General features: G+C 43.3%; 1 protein-coding gene across 11 annotated transcripts in view; it reads left to right on the forward strand.

Moving 5' to 3' along the window:
• Nucleotides 1-14,284, forward strand: part of TSC1 (TSC complex subunit 1) — a 47,436-nt gene that overhangs the window by 12,427 nt on the left and 20,725 nt on the right. For all 11 annotated transcript variants that reach the window (XR_015136134.1, XM_086324377.1, XM_086324375.1 and 8 more), the window contains 6 exons: nucleotides 3,317-3,501; nucleotides 7,648-7,751; nucleotides 8,852-9,004; nucleotides 11,144-11,288; nucleotides 12,789-12,943; nucleotides 13,322-13,395. Coding sequence is in view for 10 of the 11 variants with exons in the window: in XM_086324377.1 (XP_086180503.1) it covers nucleotides 3,396-3,501; nucleotides 7,648-7,751; nucleotides 8,852-9,004; nucleotides 11,144-11,288; nucleotides 12,789-12,943; nucleotides 13,322-13,395 (737 nt within the window). In the remaining variant the exon portion in view is untranslated. The remainder of the gene's footprint in view (nucleotides 1-3,316; nucleotides 3,502-7,647; nucleotides 7,752-8,851; nucleotides 9,005-11,143; nucleotides 11,289-12,788; nucleotides 12,944-13,321; nucleotides 13,396-14,284) is intronic.

The following is a 14,284-nucleotide window of genomic DNA, read 5'->3' on the forward strand; positions in this document are numbered from 1 at the left end:
TCCAGAACGGAAGCAAGACTTGCATGGCGAAAGCGGACGCCTAATGAGCCTGTGGTGCTAACCTCTCAGTGACTTTTCCTTTGTCTCCTCTAGGCTGTAAAGTGTGTTTAACACGTGCAGCTCACCCACTCCCACCGCATCCAGCTGGAGCTGGTCCCTTCCCTCCCTTGTGTACTCACTGAACCATGTCCATTTCCTGCTCATGTATGTCTAGTTCCTCATGGCACACGCTACGTCTTTCTTCCCTACTTAGCACCCTGCACTTAACCAAATATTTGAGTAAGTTTAAAAAAGAGAGATTCCGGTCATGGAACTAATTCCAAAGGCTTATGATTGAACTCCCGAGAGGGCTTTTAGAATGTCAAAAATCCTTGAACTTGAGGCACTTAAATGAAAAATCCCACAAAAAACCCATGATTTATATTTTTCCTGGGGATAAGAAAAATACGACTGAAAGGTAGAATTTTAGAACTGAGGAGACAAGCAACAAAAGCTTATTGCCAAAAAAATGTACGAGTGTATTTTAGACTAAAACATTATTTTTGCTTTCTATAAAGCACTTGGAAAGAGTAGCCTCCAGAAACCAGACTTTATATCTAAATTACAACCTGAAAAACAAGTGAGGTGGTCTGTGACGGTCAGCCCTGAGTACCGCCGAGTTGACTGGATGGGCGCCATCTTTGTTTGGTTGCTCTGCTCCGGGCTGCCTGCATTTGCAGGAGCAGCTCCGACACGACTGTCTTCTGAGCGCACAGAAGACAGACTCAGGAGCCTCATTAGCCTGAGACAAGGCAAGTATCTGCTTTACTGGCACAAAACCAAACTTAGGGGAAAACACCTTTAAGAATCATTTGTGAGTTACCCGAAGTAGAAGTGAATGTGGGCATCAGCTAGATAAATGTGCTGTTAAAGTCATTTTGAAAGTGGTGACCCAAAGATTCTCACCAGTATTCGTAATGGTGACATGTGAGTACCACTCAGCAAGTGCTTATTTGTGCCAGGTACTGTGCTTAGGTTACCTCATTTAATCCTTTCGATGAACAATAAACCCTGACAGGTTGGTATTACCTTCACTTGTAAATTTAGTATAATCCAACTTATAATAAGACGAAATTTGTTTCTATTTTCAGCTTTCAAGTTTTACAGTGAAACCTTACTGGTTATGGTCTCACATTTCTGAGTCCTTTGAAATTACTACCTTTATGATTTATCTGTCGGATTTATACTTAAATAAATATAAACTTGTATTTGTATCATACAGCATGCTTTCTATATCGAGATTTGCTATCAAAAATTCATTTATATGTTTTAATTGATCTTTCTGGCTAATGAATTTCTGATTCACCAAGAGAAAAATCAGTGAATATCACCAGGTTGTAATTAAACAAGAGCATAGATAATAATAAGTTAATGCTCACTAGTTTCAGGGAGTCATTGCTACTTTAAATTTGGCATTCTAGTAGGAGGAGCTTAACTCTTCATTAGCAGAGTTTTTTCTTAGTGTAGTGTTTCTCAAGTGGAGCTTATTTACCCTTAAAAGAATTATTCTGAAGTGCTTATTAAAATGAAGATTCCTAAGTCCACAATTCAGTTCCAAAATGGGCCTAGAAAGTTAGATCTCAGGTGATTTTAATACACACTGAAGCCTGAGAACTGTCCTTTTTTTAAGTATGTATCTTTATTTATGGATTAATATATAATTGGCTGTGCTGGGTCTTAGTTGCAGCATGCAGGATCTTTGGTTGTGGCATGTGGTGTCTGGTTCCCTGACCAGTGATTAAACCTGGGCCCCCTGCACTGGGAGCACAGAGTCTTAGTCACTGGACCGCCATTTCCAGAACTGTCGCTTTAGCTTACTCAAAGACAAGCAAATACGAATTAAGAGTGTATTTTAACGTGGCTGCAAGTGACGTAGATGGTTGTTGGTCTGAGAGCTGCGCCATCTAAGTTCTGCTTTCCTGTGGAGCCTTGGCAGAATTGTTTATCCTTTTTGAATATCTATGCTCTGATTTGTAAAATAAAGATAAGATCTGCCTGCCTTACAGTCACTGTGATGATCACAACCACGAGTTAGCTTAATGTCACGTGTACGGACTTAGGGCTTTGAGTGAAGTGCATTTGGGGTCAAATTTCAGTTCTCCCCGGTTTTGCCTCCTGCTAGCTTTGTGGAGAAGGCAATGGCACCCCACTCCAGTACTGTTGCCTGGAAAATCACATGGACGGAGGAACCTGGTAGGCTGCAGTCCATGGGGTCACTAAGAGTCAGATACGACTGAGCGACTTCACTTTCACTTTTCACTTTCATGCATTGGAGAAGGAAATGGCAACCCACTCCAGTGTTCTTGCCTGGAGAATCCCAGGGACGGGGGAGCCTGGTGGGCTGCCGTCTATGGGATCGCACAGAGTCGGACATGACTGAAGCGACTTAGCTGCAGCAGCAGCTTTGTGACACTAAGCAAATAGCTTGATCTCTTTTCCTCTCCCTGTGAAATGGGGGATAAAAGAACCAGTCATACTGTAGTTATATATGGAGTATATTTGATGATGTTTGTGAAGGGTTTGCAGAGCCTAAGAAATGGTAGCTGTTTTTACAAATATAGCTTTAAAAACCATAGTGGGGAGAAATGAATGGTTGTAAGTGTGTCTAGTGACACGTGGAGAGTGAGCTGCTTTTTTATATAAAGTGACTGCTCCACTGCCATGAAGGACTGAGTATTTGAAGGTGCAGGGTTTGCCCTGATGCCTCTGTTCATTCACACCCACTTCGCTGTAACCAGCAGCATTGGAGTGTGGGATCAGTGTCTGGAATGAGGGGCATAAACTGAAAACAGAGGAACCATCCTGGGTTGAAATCAGATTTCGAACTCATACACTTGTGACCTAACAGGCCATACTGTCTTCTAGACACTGTTGGGGTTATCAGGAAGATAGTATTCTTTCAGTTCTTCTGAAAATGGTTCATCTACTCTTTGATTTGAAATGATTGATTTGAAGCTTAAACCCAAGGTAGAATCAGCAGTAATTAATAACACTAATAAAACTTCGATTTAGTCCTGTTACTAAGTTGCTGGGATGATTCCAACTGGTGTCTTTTTTTTTTTTTTTTTTAAATAATTAGGTTTCTCTTTGTTGCATTGCCTAGAACTCCTCTTTATAAATTTGTTAAGAACACTGTTATTTACACAGCTTAGCTTCTTTGATCAACAGTGTTGTGGACAAACACCGCTTTGAATACATGGCTCGGGTTGTCTGGCAAGTAGGTTTTTGTGGGAAAAATGGGACCGTTTTATCACAGTGTTCCTCTTCTATTTTTCAGGCTGGTAGTGGCATCAATGAAGAACCTTCAAAGTCTTTAATGCACGTCCTGAACCAGCAGAGCACATTCGTGTCAGATAATGGCCCAGCAAGCCAATATTGGGGAGCTCCTCTCCATGCTGGACTCCCCTCTGCTGAGTGTGCGCGATGATGTAACAACTGTCTTTAAAGAGAATCTCAATTCTGGTAAGCCAGATCCTACCCTGGTTAGCTACTTCATCTTCTAAAGAGAGTCTTTAAAACCACCAGGAGAAAGCATACACAGGTGGATTCGTTCTGTATGTGTGTGAAGCTCTTGGTGATGGAACTATTCACAGGCTGTGTACTATACACGTGCTCAGTTGCTTAGTTGTATCCACTCTTTGCAACCCCGTGGACTGTAGCCTGCCAGAATTCCTCTGTCCATGGAGTTTCCCAGGCAAGAATACTGAAATGGGTGGCCATTTGCTACTCCAGGGGATCTTTCTGACCCAGGGATCGAGCTCGCGTCTCCTGCATTGGAAGGCAGATTTTTACCACAGAGCCACCTGGGAATCCCTTCACATAAACTCACAAACATAGAAGTAAGAATCCCATAAGGAGCCCCGCATGCCCAGCCTTTACTGTTTCAATGAACCCCCTGACTCCCCCCCACATAGGTATTTTAAAACAAATCCCAGACACATCGTTTCATCTGTAAATCATATGCCATTTTTAATATGAAACATACGTGTATGCGTGCTCAGTTGTGTCTGACTCTGCGACCCCATGGACTGTAGCCCACCAGGCTCTTCTGTCCATGGAATTTTTCTAGACGGGAATACTGGAGTGGGTTGTCATTTCTTCCTCCAGGGGATCTTCCTGACCCAGGGATTGAACCTGCGTACCCTGTGTCTCCTGCGTTGGCAGGCAGACTCTTTACCACTGAGCCACCTAGAACCTCTTTTTAATCGTAGAAATATAAGTTTAAACAGTACCCTTTTTTTGCTTACCAGATTGGCAGAAATCAAATATTGGACGTATAAATGTGTGTTGTTAGCAGGAGAATGAATACATGGGAGTTTACCCCTTTTGGAATATCTGTCATTAATTAACAGCACATGTCATTTGGTCCACTTACAAGAATCCATATTTCATTTACTTGAATGAAATGTAACAGAAACTTGGAAAAACCAAAGTATCCTTCAGGAGGTGGATGACCGAATTACCAGTAGAGCCGTGAGGAGAGCGAGGAGCTCGGTGCAGAGAAGGAAGCAGGTCATCGGTGCTGTTGTGGACGGTGTGGTGACAGCAGGAGGAAGGGAGACCCTCCCACAACCCCTCGTTGAGTGGAAAAGACACACGTGCACATAGACCGTGGCTGTATGGATGTGGGGGCTGCGTGTGGGCGATTTTCCCAGGATGCAAAGTTTTGAAAGGACATGCACCAAATCCAAGAATGTCTGTCTCTGCAGTGGCTTGTGAGACCAGCAGTGAGGAAAACCGTCACTTGTGTTTTATTCACTTTGATACAATCTGAGTTGTTAACAATAGGCGTGAATTATTTTTGTCACTAGAACAGTTTTAAAAAGGAGACAGTAGTTCATGTGCTCTTAAGGCTACTTTTCAGTTTGTTGTGATCCACAAAGTCAAAGACTTTAATGTAGTCAGTGAAGCAGTAGATGTTTTTCTGGAATTCTGTTGCTTTTTTTTATGACCCAGTGGATGTTGGCAATTTGGTCTCTGGTTCCTTTGCCTTTTCCAAATCCAGCTGAACATCAGGGAGTTCTCGGTTCGCGTATCGTGGAAGCCTGGCTTGGAGGATTTTGAGCGTTACTAACGTGTGCTGCTGCTGCTGCTAAGTCACTTCTGGCGGCCCACCAGGCTCCCCTGTCCCTGGGATTGTCCAGGCAAGAACACTGGAGTGGGTTGCCATTTCCTTCTCCAATGCACGAAAGTGAAAGTGAAGTCACTTAGTCGTGTCCAACTCTTAGCGATCCCATGGACTGCAGCCTAGCAGGCTCCTCCGTCCATGGGATTCTCCAGGCAAGAGTACTGGAGTGGGGTGCCATTGCCTTCTCCGTACTAACGTGTGAGACGCATGCAATTGTGTGGTAGTTTGAACATTCTTTGGCATTCCCTTTCTTTGAGATTGGAAGGAAAACTGACCTTTTCCAGTCCTGTGGCCACTGCTGAGTTTTCCAAATTTGCTGGCATATTGAGTGCAGCACTTTCACAGCATCATTTTTTAGGATTTGAAATAGCTGGAGTTCCATCACCTCCACTAGCTTCATTTGTATTGATGCTTCCTAAGGCCCACTTGACTCCACACCTCCAGGATGTCTGGTTCTAAGTGAGTGATGACACCATCGTGGTTATCGGGGTCATTAAGATCTTTTCTATATAGTTCTTCTGTGTATTCCTGCCACCTCTTCTTAATATCTTCTGCTTCTGTTAGGTCCATACTGTTTCTGTCCTTTATTGTGCCCATCTTTGCATGAAATGTTCCCTTGGTATCTCTAATTTTCTTGAAGAGATCTCTAGTCTTTCCCATTCTATTGTTTTCCTCTATTTCTTTGCATTGATCACTGAGGAAGGCTTTCTTATCCCTCCTTGCTGTTCTTTGGAACTCTGCATTCAAATGGGTATATCTATCCTTTTCTCTTTTGCCTTTCACTTCTTTTCTTTTCATAGCTATTTGGAAGGCCTCCTGAGACAACCATTTTGCCTTTTTGCATTTCTTCTTCTTAGGGTTCGTTTTGATCACTGCCTCCTTTACATTGTTACGAACCTCTGTCCATAATTCTTCAGGCACTCTATCAGATCTAATCTCTTGAATCTATTTCTCACTTCCACTGTATAATCGTAAGGGATTTGATTTAGGTCATACCTGAATGGTCTAGTGGTTTTCCCTACTTTCTTCCATTTAAGTCTGAATTTTGCAGTAAGGCGTTTATGATCTGAGCCACAGTCAGCTCCCAGTCTTGTTTTTGCTGACTGTGTAGAGCTTCTCCATCTTTGGCTGCAAAGAATATAATCAATCTGATTTTGGTGTTGGCCATCTGGTGACGTTTATGTGTAGAGTTGTCTCTTGTGTTGTTGGAAGAGGGTGTTTGCTGTGACCAGTTTGTTCTCTTGTCAAAACTCTGTTCGCTTTTGCCCTGCTTCATTTTGTACTCCAATGCCAAACGTGCCTGTTACTCCAGGTATCTCTTGACTTTCTGCTTTTGCGTTCCAGTCCCCTATCATGAAAAGGACATCTTTTTTGGGTGTTAGTTCTAGAAGGTCTTGTAGGTCTTCATAGAACCATTCAACTTCAGCTTTGGCATTAGTGGTTGGGATGTAGACTTGAATTACTGTGATATTGAGTGGTTTACCTTGGAAACGAACAGAGATCATTCTGTCATTTTTGAAACTGCATCCAAATACTGCATTTTGGACTCTTGTTGACTGTGATGGTTACTCCACTTCTTCTAAGGGATTCTTGCCCACGGTAGTAGATATAATGGTCATTTGAATTAAATTCACCCATTCTGGTCCATTTTAGTTCACTGATTCCCATCACTTCATGGCAAATAGGTGGGGAAACATTGGAAACAATGACAGACTTTATTTTCTTGGGCTCCAAAATCACTGCAGATGGTGACTGCAGCCATGAAATTAAAAGACCCTTGCTCTTTGGAAGAAAAGCTATGACAAACCTACACAGCATATTGAAAAGCAAAGACATTACTTTACCAGCAAATGTCCGTCTAGTCAAAGCTATGATTTTTCCAGTAGTCATGTATGGATGTGAGAATTGGACCATAAAGAAAGCTGAGCACTGAAGAATGGATGCTTTTGAACTGTGGTGCTGGAGGAGATTCTTGAGAGTCTCAATCCTAAAGAAAATCAGTTCTGAATATTCATTGGAAGGACTGATGCTGAAGCTGAAGTTCAATACTTTGGCCACTTAATGTGAAGAATTGGAAAGACCTTGATGCTGGGAAAGATTGAAGGCAGGAGGAGAAGGGGACGACAGAGGATGAGATGGTTGGATGGCATCACCAACTCAATGGACATGAGTTTGAGCAAGCTCAGGGTGTTGGTGATGGACAGGGAAGCCTGGCACGCTGCAGTCCATGGGGTCGCAATGAGTCAGACATGACTGAGCAACTGAACTGAACTATGGCTACTTAAGCATATAAACTTGATATTATCCTGTTGTTAAACCTAAATTCATTTTAGAAAACAGAAATACAATCCTTCATGTAACTTTGGGTAGTGTACAAAGAAACATTCTGTGGATTTTGTTACTGACGACAATTAACATTTGAGGTAAGTTTAGAATGTTAGAGGAAATAACTATTATAAACAGTCCTTTTCTTTCTTTAGACCGTGGTCCTATGCTTGTGAACACCCTGGTGGATTATTATCTGGAAACCAACTCTCAGCCTGTATTGCACATCCTGACTACCTTGCAAGAGCCCCATGATAAGGTACCTGCTGAGTGGTAGAGATGTGATACACTTTCTCCGAGGGCCGTGACTGCATCTCTGTAGCCCCAGTGCCTGGTGTGTTTATAGCTTACTGCTTCCGCTTCCGTGTGCCAGTGATGACACTGCTCCCAGATTGTAGCTACACATACAAATAGTCGTCAGGACTTTTGTTTCCTGAAAAGGTTTCAAAATACAACATATTTCAGAGGCCTTCAAAGATCTTGCTCTCAGAAGAAATCCTGTCATCCTAAGCTGTAATTGTATAGTGATGATGATCCATAAGGTACCCATCTTTAAACACTTTTAGACTTTTAATCCATATGGCAAAAGCTGTAAATGTGGGTACCTCATGGGGCTAATTGCCTAGTGCTCTTTCCAGGCACCAGGCACTTGGAAGGCTCCTTTATGTTTTGTTTTTGCTTTTATTTTTGTTGATGGTAAATAGCTAACAAAGCCTTGCAGTTGCACATTTTGATTTGTGTTGAGTTTGTATGTACTGGTGATTTACTTAACTGGGATTTGAAGGCCTTGTCATTGTCTGCCTTTTACAGTACATCTTGGGTTGTTTTTTTGTTTGTTTTGTTTTTTTTTCACTCTGGGCTGAATTTTAACTTCTACTGCTACCGGAGTTATATGTGGGGCCAAACGACGGAGGTGAGGCCCTGGTAGCAATAAGCAGCTGCTTCCAGCAGGATCCCCTGAAGCTTCAGCAGCCTCCACTTATTAGAGGCTTATTAGAACAGTGGTTATTCTAAGAAGTGGCCTGTTTGTATTTCAGAAAGATACAGAGGAGTCTCCTTCCCGCTTACAGACCTGTATTGTGGGGACTCTCTTTCAGGAGTTGCAGACTGGCTGCCCTCTCTTAGGACTAATGCAACACAACAGTGTGTTTGTTTGCATGGCTTTAAAAAAACCTTGAGTTTGATCTCTTTACCTACATGACCTTTTTTTACATCCAAGTGACCACTCAAGAGACTGGCATTGGTCACTGCTGCCTATCCTCGTGTGCACTTCACGCATTCACATGAGTGTCTCCCTGGGGTCCCTTGACTTTCCCTAGCTTTACTGAGATAATTTCTCTTGTTCTTGTGCATGTTCAGCACCTCTTGGACAAAATGAATGAATACGTGGGCAAGGCCGCCTCTCGGTTATCCGCCCTCTTGCTACTGGGCCACGTCGTGAGGCTGCAGCCGTCATGGAAGCATAAGCTCTCTCAAGCACCTCTTTTGCCTTCTCTACTAAAATGTCTCAAGGTACGATGTTTGTAAGGATTTGCATGGAATAGCTTCATCATATAATTTCTGAAATTCTGAGTACCTTAAAACAAGCCAGCTAGATTTTAACTTTGAGAGTTTAAAAACTCCTAGGCGTTTGGTTGTTCTTGTAATGTAACACAGTTCAGACTTGGTACTTAGTCAGGTCTCAGTGCATCACTGTGTCTAGTGCATGTGTGGTCCAAGCAAATACGGTCACTTTTCGGTCAGATTGGTTCAACAATATGCTCTCCCAGCCCTCTTTGATTTCATGATTGTCTAGCCTTTCCTAGTTAGAAATGTACTGGTTTGTCTTGGGGGAATCCCTATTTCTGCATTCTCTTTTGGCTAATAGCAAAATGGCTAAGACTTTAACTATTTAGGAGCAGGTTCTGGTCACAGCTGTAACTGAGGGTTTTTTGGTAGAAGCCCTTACCAGACTGCGTCCTGCTTTTTTTGCACTCAGCTTAGTGCACTATTCTACAGAGTCAGAACCTAAGTAGGGCCTTATGGTTTTAGTTTTGACCATAGCTTACTGAAATACTTAGGGCATTTGTTTAATCTGTTTTAGTTCCTGGACTTGTTTCCTACCTGTAAAATAGGGAAATGTGGGTAATGTGAGCTGCCTGCACCTCCCAGACGTGAGGACGTCCAGTACTGTTGGTTCCAGGGTGGCCACGCCTTTGAAGGTGTCTGACACAGCACCGTGCAGGTTGATTTCTATCTCTGCCAGCAAAGGGCAGCGTTTATCCTTCCTAGAGGTGGGTCTCAGGGAGTCATGGTGGCAGGGCATCATAACGATGTGCATTTAACAGCTTAATTTTTTTAAATGAATGGGTTGATGAGAATATAATCTGATTTTGAGGCACACTGTTTAGTTCAGATTGAAGAATACTTAACCTTTTCCAAAAGAATAAGCCTTGAAAATTACTTACAAAGTGTTAACCCAAACTTTCAGTCAGGATGTTTTGTTAGTGTTTTTGTTTTTGTTTTTTTTAGTCAGAACTCATTACAGATTCTTGATTCTCCTATCAGTATTTTGTGATTTCCTACTAGATATCTGCCATAACAGATGGCTTGGTGCTCGATGTAAAAACTAAATCTATTTAAAACTGTATTTCCAGGTACTTTCCCTGGTGGTCCAGTGGCTCGGACTCCATGCTCCCAGTGCGGGGGGCCCAGGTCCTGACCCTGGTTGGGGGACTAGGTCCCACCTGCCACAGCCAAGAGTTCTCATGCCACAGCTGAAAACCCTGCATGCTGCAGCCAAAGACCTCCCATGCTGCAATTGAGACCTGGCACTACCAAACAAATAAAGTCATATTTATTAAAAAAAACAAAAAAACCAAACTTTATTTCCAGACTCATAGGTTCCTTTTTCATGAGGAATAATGAATGTTCTAACCTGCATGGTGGTCTTTTGTTTAATGTCTTGTTTCTTCAGTCTGAATTCCAGTCACTTGGCAGACATTCATAATTTAATTATGGGTCAGGTGAGCTGCTATAGCTAGTCTGAGTTAATTTATTATTCATTGGTTATTAAGTTCAGTTAGTCTAAATTTGTATGACTTGATGTTTAAATTGTAGATGTGGTCAGAGGTCCCCGTATCTTTTTTATTTTCTGGTCTCTAAATACTGCTGTGAGGTGAGCCACTAAGAAGATTTGTTAGTGCTATACTCATTTCTTATTAAGGTATACTTCTGTTATGATCCTTTAGAAATAGAGAATGACTTGTTCACGTATTAGGTCTTTTTAACTGACTTTTAAAGAGTAAGTACTTCATAATTGGGCTGAATGAACAAGAATAGCAACATTTCTTTGTTCTGTTCAAAAGCAACTCATGCTTCCCGCCAAGGGCTATTTATAGCACATCCGAAGTATCTGGGTTTGGGGTTTTCTAAGCCACGTTTAAGCGCTGCCCTGCATGAGTTTGGTGCCTGAGTGTAGTCCCTGCAGACTCAGCCTGGTCGAGCTGGTCCTCAGCGGCTTGTGGTTCAGTGTTGTGCCCCAGCATCCTAAGAGGTAGGACAAGTCTATGCCGGCGTTCTAACTTGAGAACCTCTTAAGTGTGCAGATCTAATGCTGCACACCTGAGAGGTGTCTCTTCTCGCTTGACCTTCCCTCCTTCCCTCCTACAGATGGACACCGACGTCATTGTCCTCACAACAGGAGTCTTAGTGTTGATAACCATGCTCCCAATGATTCCGCAGTCGGGGAAACAGCACCTTCATGATTTCTTTGATATCTTTGGCCGTCTTTCGTCATGGTGCCTGAAGAAACCAGGTAAAGATCTCCTCCTATACCCGTCATGCTGCACCAGGTGAGTGCTTTTGTGAGTGATGAACGGTCATGTGCTGGAAGAGAAGAACATGTTAGAATCCTGTTGCTGAAATGGTTGGTTGTCACCAGACAGGTGAGGGAACACCTCAGGTATTTTCCACCAGGGGCACAAATAAGAAGCAAAACAGGGACTTCCCTGGTGGTCCAATGGCTAAGACTCCAAGCTTCCAATGCCAGGGGTGTGGGTTCAATCCCTGGTCATGAAACTTAGATTTCACATGCCAAGAAATTAAAAAAAAAAAAAAAAAAAAAGGCATGACTGTTGAAATGCTGTCCTTATTTTGTTGGCTTAAGAGGATTAGTTGTCAGAGAAACTGAGTGGTGGGTACAGCTTCCTGATTTTCAATAAACTGAAAAACAGCTTAAATCTGTGTTGCAGCAGCACGGGACTACGCTTGTGGGGCGTGTTTGTTCTCCTCTTGGTCTGTAGTGACAGAGCACAAGCTTCTGGTTCAGAGAACTCATCTATTGTACACGTGGACGGAGGAGAGAGAACGCGGCTGTTTCTGATTAGTGTTCTAGCTTTTAGTACAGGGGGTTTTGTTTCTACATCAACAGGTAGTACAGCTCTATCAGAATGACTCAGAAGCTGTAAACATGTGAACTTTGGCTCTTTTGGTCCTCCCAGCATGAGATGTTCACATCAAAAGAATGAAATGGATAAGCCCTGGGAAATGGAACACTGTGGCTTCTTGTACCGGATTAAGTAACAAGCCTGAGGCCTGTATGATGCCGACTTGTCTAGTAGGCTCTTCCTGGGGAGAAAGGAGTGGCCTGTCCTTTTTTTAGGGGAGCTTTATATATACCATTGGGATTTTCCATAGGGTCTGGATAAGGCTAGATGAATTAAATTTTCTGTTTCTCCCACTCTTAGCTCTTTAAGCTAATTTCAGATAGTAGCTTTTCTGTAGTTACGAATCTGCATAGCTAAGACTACGAACTGTTTTTAAAAGGTTCTCACACATTCATTCCACAAATATATGAATGCCTGTTAGGCAGCAACCTCGGTGAGCGCTCTCAGGGCACAGAGGTGAGTGAGTTGGTGGTCTTATTGAGGTGTGTACTGAATCAGGCTGTGGAGATGTACGATGACAGCTTGCAGGGGGTGTTCTTGTAAAGGTGCTTCAGTATTACAATTCTAGGGGCCCTGTGAAGGGGCGCCTAGAGAGGAGGCAGGGATTAGATGAGTGCACGCCTCTGTGGGCCACTTCAAGTAGATGGGAGTTTATCCAGAGGCCAGGGGAGCCACCCATGGATCTCAGACAGTGGTGTCTGGTATGTTCAGATTTGGGTTTTAGAAAACTGCTCTCCTTTACTTACTGTCTTCGGGGCAAGGTGGGGCACACATACGCAGAAAGTCCCATTGGCAGCCTGTGTGCGTGTCTGTCTTGCACACGTGTCCCGTGTCCAGCTAGGACCCCCCTCGGTGGATTTCTTTTTTAGGCCATGTGACAGAAGTCTATCTCGTCCACCTCCACGCCAGCGTCTACGCTCTCTTCCATCGCCTGTATGGGATGTACCCTTGCAACTTTGTCTCCTTTCTGCGTTCTCACTACAGTATGAAGGAAAACCTGGAGACTTTTGAAGAAGTGGTCAAGGTAAATGAACACCCATTTGTTTGCCGTTTAGTGTACTATGGAGATGGGCTGCATTTGTATGTTTTGTATTAAATGTTAGGGAAATTTTGAAAAGAAATTCAGCCTTCTTGCCATCTTGCCCACTGCCCTCAGCCCTGGTAACTATGAATCTGTTTTTCGCCTTTATAGGACTTGCGTGTCCTGAACATTTCAAGCTTATGGAATCATAGAATATGGTTTTTTGTTCATGGCTTCTTTCACTTAATGTAACGTTTTAAGATTCATCCATGCTGTGGCCTGTGTCAGTACTTCATTCCTTTGTATTGTCAAATACGTTCTATTGTGTAGAAATACAACAGAAATTAAGCCTTTTATAACTTGTCAACCCAACTCTTTTAGCCAATGATGGAGCATGTGCGAATTCACCCGGAATTAGTGACTGGATCCAAGGACCATGAACTGGACCCTCGAAGGTATGGAAACTGAACTAGTGACAGAATCTCATAGACTCACTTGAGAAATTGAACACGGGATCTCAGAGGTGTCCCTTTTGAGATGTTATTGGAGAAGACAGGTTTTCCTGTTTATTTCATTTTAAAGGACTTGCACAGTGAAGCATTTTGCGTGCATGAGTCTAAGACATACTCCTCACTGACAGAGGAAGAGGTTGCATTGCAGGTGCCTGTCCCGCAGGACCCCAGCGGGCTGGGAACCTGGTGGTCTGTGATCGTGCGAGGTGGGCGGTGATGGGTGTGCTTGGAAACAAACACTGTGGGAAGTCTGGACGTTGAGTGGTCGGATTCCCCTGGTCGCTTTCTCCATCCTGCTTAGCCAGGTGACTGCCATTTTCCACGGGACCTGGTGGAAGTGCCCAGTTTTATCTCTGGAGAAGTGGAACCTGCCAGCCTCCTTAGTTGAGAATGCCAAGCATGGTGGAACGTGGAGCTGAGTCATGACCAGAAAGGAGGGAGTGAAGTGAAACCCTGCACACCGAGCTGTGGGAGGCTCAGCCCTTCCCTTGCTTCTCTGTGGCTCCTCCCCGGGCAGGGAGTTGATGCCTTTTGGAGGAGAAGTGGTCCTCAGATATTGATGTTTGAGGATCTCCCCCTGAAAAAGATGACTCACTGCTTGATCACCTCAGCAAATCTCAGATCTCCACAAGCCCTCCCTCTGCTACACAGACCTTTTATCTGAGCAACTTGCTGTGAGGTACATGTAGAGGAGCTTAGAAAACGTGTAAGAAAAGTTTATAGTAATGTATGGATGCTTGTGCAGACACCACTTTAAAAACATGGGACAGTACCCTCTCCATTTGTAATCATCTTTGTCCCTGGTCCCTGTCTTACCTCAGAAACACAACTG

The sequence above is a fragment of the Bos grunniens genome, chromosome 11, assembly GCF_055505025.1.
Source record: "Bos grunniens cultivar Pamir isolate PY7600 chromosome 11, Bosgru_T2T1.0, whole genome shotgun sequence".
NCBI lineage: Eukaryota > Metazoa > Chordata > Mammalia > Artiodactyla > Bovidae > Bos > Bos grunniens.